The 6839-nt window shown below is 55.8% G+C and overlaps 1 protein-coding gene across 1 annotated transcript in view; it reads right to left on the bottom strand.

Annotated features, from left to right (window-relative positions):
- Positions 1 to 2386: 2386 nt before the first annotated feature.
- The window catches only part of LOC119100282 (afadin-like), a gene marked incomplete at its 5' end in the record, with an annotated part of 76781 nt that continues 72328 nt past the window's right edge, over positions 2387 to 6839 (bottom strand). The window contains 3 exon segments of the mRNA XM_037223390.1: positions 2387 to 3686; positions 3688 to 3760; positions 6673 to 6806. Of these exon segments, the coding sequence (XP_037079285.1) occupies positions 3555 to 3686; positions 3688 to 3760; positions 6673 to 6806 (339 nt within the window). The 3' untranslated portion in view covers positions 2387 to 3554.

Genomic DNA, 6839 nt, shown 5'->3' with positions numbered 1-6839 from the left:
ACACCAAAACCTCGTTCTTTATCTCAATTGACTTTCCGCAAGCACAACACCCTGGTTAACTGGTGTTCACCAGTTAAAAAAACAGCAACAAATAACTGTCCCGAGCTCACGGTTTCTGGCAGTGAAGTGCTTTCAAATATTTATCCCGCCGACGTTCATTGTATTTTTTTTTTCGAATTTTCCGATTCAAATTGGATTGTTATGGACTTCTCGGTGTTCGACTTTTTTCATTTCGACTTTTATCTCTGTCGACTTTTTCTCTTTTGACTTTTTGTCCTTCAGCTCTTTCTGATTTGGCTTTTATCCTTATCGACTATTTGTCGCGCGACTTTTTCGTTTGAATTTCTTTCACTGACTTTTTATTTGGGCGCCGGAACGACCCGACTATCATTAGACACTTCTGGTCTTGTTCCGACATATTTTGACCTGCTGTTCGGCCCGCAGTGGTATGGGATCGCGCCGTTTCACCTGTTCTTCTCTTGTCCATGGATCAAAAAACCGCCTCGACGGCAGTAGACAGGAGGAGCCAACTACGAGAGGCCTGTGCCATTTGTGGCCATTGATGGGTAAAATAGACAAAGACCGCGCGCCAAATAGACATAAACCGCGCGCCAAACCCTGTTTCGTGCGGTCAAGGGGGGCCGACGAGGCGGAATGGCGAAGCACCTTGCCGCCGAGGCAGCACATATTCTCGGAATCATTGCCGTCGCCGGGCGTCGCTCTACGCGTCGCTTGGCACGGGATTATGACGTTTTAGCCTCTAACGATGCGCATCGAACTTTGCCTGCCTTGTTTCATGGCACATGTTCTGGGCGGCACTCCGCCTGAAACGACATGCAAGTACTGTTTGGGTATAAAGCAACGGCGCTAATCCGAGCTAACAGGTGGCGACGTTTGGCCTGGCCGGCTTGTGCGGTTGCCAATCTTGATTGCTTTCAGGTAAATGCACAAAAAGTGCCCTGTCGTGACGAGAAAGTTTGCAGACGGACGAACCGCTTACACTCGTTCGCCACCGACTGCGCGCGATTCTTTGTTGCCTTGCAAACTACAAGCGTTGTTTGCACTTCAACGCCGCCTTAGACTCCGCCGACGGCCGTGTCTTTTGTTCTTACATAACTTGTCTATCGACCGCGCCCACCAGCCACCCGGCGCCGCACCGCGCCCACCAGCCACCCGGCGCTGCACCGGGACCTACACAATTTAAAAAAAATTCAATTACACCACAACCGAGTTGAATCATGAGCCAGAGCCTAATACAAAGTTCAATAAAAACGTTAACATGATTAAAATAGCGCTATTTTGTTAGGATCTACTAGAGTATGATGAATCAAGGGCGCGGTGGACATAGGCCAATAACGACCAATATTTCCACCCCCTTCGCCGCAACCCAAAAATGAAGGACAGACTAGTGCACAGACCACTCTTCTTCTCACTTTCGAGCAGGTCAGGCTTTAGCATGGGGTGTACAACTTTAGAATGCTGCACAAATCCCAGACCAATGATAAAGTGACCAAAATATCGGACTTGATCAATTGGGGGGGGGGGGGGGGGGGAAGGATGAAGGTCAGCATGGTCAATACCCAGCCTCCTCCGAGTATTATACTAAACCAGCCGGCGGGATCTGTTCCGGGACACAGAAGTTGGGCATGTCTCTTGAGGGTGACGATTTCGCGGCCTATCGACCTTTAAAGATTAGGCACTCGTAGTGAGCCTATGTACTGTTCCACCTACTCCGTCACAGGGGGTCCTTCGCCGCAGGTTACGGCGAAGCTCTCCGCACGGCCCATCTGAAATTCAATTCGGCGATGGCACGTGCTTCGAGAATTGTTTTTCTTTGGCGGTTGATCCGTCCCTGCAGTGATCGATTTTCCGCCGCGGGTTCCTTTCTCATTTCAAAAAAAAAAAATCTGGTCTTCCGAAAAACGCATCCCACTTCAGTCCAGTAGCGCACACAGTCGCTGACTGGCTTATTACACAGCATACTTTTTGCTGTCACTTCCTGGCGGTCTTTCGTTCCCATATACGTGATGAACGGACGCGCTTGTGCTGCATCCTAATGGAATTCTTGGATGGCATCTTCAACCAAACGCGTAATTTTCCGAGAAAAGTTCGCACAACATGCACAATTCATTAGATATCCAAACAAGTATTTCAGGTATGCACTTTTTTGCAATCAGGCGATGCGAAATCAAATTTGCTGGTTCCGTACTGATCATCGCAATACATTCTCCAAAAAGTCCTGCCCAGTGTTATTAACGTCACTCTGATTACGAGTATCGGTCCGCCCGACCGCGCGTGCCAGAGCCATTTTGCATCCTTCTCCTCCCCTCTGACCACGCGTCTTCAACACGACACAAACCGCGGCCAGCCAGCCATCACACCACGCTCGAGGGATATGTGTATTTGGTCTGCAATAACAATACGCGGTGGCAGCAGCGGAGACGGTGCGCGTGCCCACGACGGATGTGACGGCGCGAGCGGTGATGGTGCGGGGAGCGAAGCACGCCCGACCGTGATGGGTGATGGTGAGCAGCGACTAACAAGGGGCGCGCGCGCGAGGCGCGGCCGACTGGCCAAGTTGCGCGAGGGTGGCGGACCACGGGTGCGGGGCTGGCTACGGGACGGCGTCTACGCATGGGGACGGACAGCTCTCGCCGGCTGCGATGTGCCTGCGGCGGCCGCCAGACCAGCTGCACGACAAACGCCCCGGCAAGACGGAGGGCATCGCTCGCTCTCTCGCGCGGCGCGGCCACGGGGTGTGAGGACGGAGCCATAAGCGGACCGAACGGACGGCGCGCACGCGGCGGGAAACGGCGCCAACACAGAGGGGAAGCCGGGTGGCGCAGGGCCGACGCGGAGCCCGCTGCTATACATGGCCCGAGCGCAGCGGGTCAGGAAAGGCGGGCGCTCTCCCCCGCTGCAAGACTGGTGGGACGTCGCGCAAGACAAATACGACGCTCAGGCACCTGCCGTGACGGGCGCCGCGGCGGGCGGCACAGTGATGAAAACGAATAACTTACAGTCAGCATCGGTACAGCCGAGCACGGCGCGCATGCGCATCAGCGCCTCTCGTCATGATTAAGAACAAAGTGGGCGCCGGGGCGCGCCGACGGTTCGCGAGATCCACAACGCCGCGACATCCGCCGGCAAAACAGGGACACATTGTAGGCCCGTGCATTATCAGAGCCGCTCACACCGAGGGCCAACGGTAACAAAACCAACATCGGTCGGCGGCAGCCGGCGGACAACATCCGCCGCTCCGAAGGCCGGCCCGGGCGGTCGCAGCAGCCGGATAAGAAACTAGTCCCACCTCGAGCGCGCCACCCTGGGGGCGACACGCGGCCGGCGCCGGCGCGCGCGTGCGAACCAGCCCCATTGCTCGGCGGTCATCTGTCACACGGCAGCCACGCGAGCCCGCACGGCCGGCAGCCATGTACAGGTGACTACCGCCCACGTCCGGCCGGCATGGTGGCGAGATGCTCCGGTGACGGCGACAGCGGCGGCGGCGGCGGCGGCGGCGGCGGCGACAGCAGGACGGGCGCACAGCCGGCGCCTCAGGGCGGGCTCGCGCCGGCCGCCCGCTGCTCGATCTCCCGCTGCCGGCTGCTGGTGGTGGTGCGCTGGCACGGCGTGGCTGGCTCGCCCGACTCTACGGCGAACATTTTCATCTTCTCCTTGAAGGACAGGCCGCTCGGGCAGCGGACTGCCGGCCGGCCGCTGGTGGCTGTCCATCTGGGCCAGGCGGCGCGCGCGGGGGTCCCTGCGGCGAGCGGAGACTCGCGTCAGGCGGGCACACGGCGCGCTGTCCCCCCCCCCCCCTCCGCCCCCCTAACCGCCGTCCTGGCGCTAGGGTTGGCAGGGCTGAAGCGCGGTCCATTCGCCGCCTTCCATCGGTTTAAACCGGCCGGCAGAAACTACTGGTGTTGGTACACTAAAAGATCCAAGTCTATGGAGCAAAATGAAAAGGGTCAATACAAAATTAATAACATGCTTAATTATTTGCAAGTGCTGACGTGGGAACACTGGCCATTGAGCAAAGTGTAGTGGGAACAGGGGATAGTTGACAAAGCTGTCAAATTATGAAGTATTCGTTGTGTCTGAATTTGTCACGGAAATGCTTGGTAGATACTCCTGTACATCATTCCAGGCACAAATATTCCTGATCCGACCTTGTGATAAAAATCTTCTTTCTAGGATGGGGTGACACCGTCGACTTCAGGCACTTGACAGCAACGAACTGGACAGCTTTCACCAGCTTGTTATGACAATATCCAGAAAAAACAAGTTGGCAGAGAAACAAAAAAGAACCTAAAATACCTACACGTTTTAATCCTACACGGTGCGCTGCCATTACGAAAACAATGCAGCAGTTCGTGCGAGCACGTAACTACAATTACAGAATTGTAGCAGGAAAGTGAATCGATAAGCTGGCTATTCTACACTAACAATCAAGTGGCAAACATGCGGTCTGGAATGAAAGCTTTATAACCCGACCGGAGAACCACTGTTGAGACATGCAGTAGTGGGATCCCACGCCCGGTTCTAGGGGCGCCAAACCCGAATTTTCCATGCCACCATACGAAGTGACTGGCAAAAATATGCTATTTCCGCCGTCTAGGAGGCACATGCCACCACAATCCTTCTCCATCATCCATTATTGGGCCTATGCCTCCATTATCCTGCCCAAGATTGAAAATGGAAGCGAAGAAGTAGTAAGTACTGTGTAGCCTTCATACCACTACATGTCTTGCTCAGGACTTGATGAGCCCGTGCACATCCTATATTATATAGAACAAATGCATGCTATGCATACCAGGGTGCATGCGCATACCTCATAAACGGGAGCGCGACATCACTTTACGAGGACGATGTCTTGCATTTATGCATGCCATTTGAAATGACAGTCGGTGCCTATTGACTTTCTGTTGAGGTGGATAGTTTCACAAAATACGTTCAGAGCGGGCTGAACAGTATAAAACGACCCAACCTAGCACCAAAATATGCCAACAAACAGGCTTCTCCCGACATTTAGGACAAATCCTCCCAAATTTGGGGAGGGGCGGCTTTAGCCCCCCCCCCCCATCTGTACAGGAAACTAAACCCCCGCTTCCGGCAGAGTCGATTATCGTTCAAAACTAGCTTGCATCGTAAGCCTTAACGATCATTATGTTTGTATCAACTGCTGGACAACGCGTCCATGCATGAGTGGTAACGCACTGCACCTGGTTACAAAAGGAGCAGCCATACATAACACAGGCCATGGTCACCAGTCCCCGGCACAAGCCCAGATACGGACTGGTCCATCAATTACGGCACGTAGAACCCATGTTTTGATCCAGCTGCTGCATCAGCATGCTGACAGTGTTTTTTTTTTGTTAGTTTGTTATTACAACATGCATAAAAAGAAGGACATTGCGGCTTTCTAACTTCCCCTTTTTAATACCTCTTTAGCGGTTAACACAGATAGTGGCAGAACCTGGTTTTAACTGGATGAAATACCAACCCTGCTTGGGGCACGCAATACCGAGGGCACAGCTGCATCGAGCAGAACTCGGCAACCCACCCGCAACACAGCTTTCGTGTGCCTGCATCGAAACGAGCCAGGCATGCGGCAAATGGTGCAGCAACAACACAACGCCGTTCACACGGCAGCAAAGCAGACCGATCAACGATAGCCGGCGCTGTGCACACTCGCTCCACGGGGTGACAAACAACAGACCACGAGCGCGCGCCCGCCCCCACACATCTGGCATCAGCAAGCACTGGCCCACTCGTGGGCAGAGCTGGTAAGGCCGACGGCGCGCATCCAGTCGGCCTTACCAGGCAGCACGAGTGGGCCGGGGTGCCACCAGTGAGCCAGGCGGCGCGAGGCACGCAGGTTTGCACGGCCAACCGCGACACAGTCCAGGGTGGGTCCGGCAGCTGCGGGAAGTCTCGACACCAACCGACGGCGGAGCGAACAGGCTGCCTCGCAGTCCTCTCCGCACGCAGGAGGCGACACACGGCTCGGCCAGCGGCTTTAGCTCCGGGCTTCCCTCCCCCCGGCCGTGCGGTATGGATGCGCAAGTTTGAGGAACCGCCCCCCCCCCGCCCCGACGCGGCAAGCGAGCGGGGACCGTAAGATAGCTAATTGTGCCCATAGCGATGTGCCTATTTGCCCAGTGAACCGTATAAATACTAGGGATTGCCTCCTACAAACGAGAGCAGCTGTTTCGCTTCAGGGAAGACAGAGCTGTCCACCGGGATAGCACATAGGGTTCAGTACGGAGCAGGGTGTCCAAATCGCCGCAGCGGTTCTTCTGCAAGGGGAGACACGCGTAGAACACGCGGTATACTGTGAGGTAAGCGCCACACGGAAGCCACAGATACCTCCCGGCCGGGCACAGCAAACAGCCGTGGGTCTCATACGCAGGGCCAATAAGCCACCTACAGAGAGTCACCTCCTCCCTTCTCATTTTGTGATAGCGACATGGCCACAAACCCAACTGCGTTAAGGCCATGAGTTTGTCGCTTGCCGTCCGATCCAAGGAGTGTTGCCATCTACTGTGCAGGAATTGATTGCCTAGTGAGAAACTCTGACAGAGATTGGTTAATTGGGGCCCGGTCAGCGTCATTTGCCACACCAGCTCGGCCCCTCCCCTGGCGGCGGGGGCCGCGGCGTGTGCGACTCACCGGTACACCTCCTGGGCGCCGATCACGCCGGGCGTCGAGACCACATTCAGAGTGGTGCGACTGGGCTCTGGCTGCGACTCCGACTCCAGCGCTGGCTCGGCGGCCGGCGGCGGCGGCGTCGGCTCGCTGAACTGCACGCGGCGGCCGGCCGGCTGGCCGTTGGGCAG

The sequence above is a fragment of the Pollicipes pollicipes genome, unplaced genomic scaffold, assembly GCF_011947565.3.
Source record: "Pollicipes pollicipes isolate AB1234 unplaced genomic scaffold, Ppol_2.1 Scaffold_4881;HRSCAF=5763_pilon_pilon_pilon, whole genome shotgun sequence".
In the NCBI taxonomy this organism is placed as follows: Eukaryota; Metazoa; Arthropoda; class Thecostraca; order Pollicipedomorpha; family Pollicipedidae; genus Pollicipes; species Pollicipes pollicipes.
The sequence above is the reverse complement of the archived record's forward strand: the minus strand, read 5'-3'. Positions and strand labels throughout refer to the sequence as shown.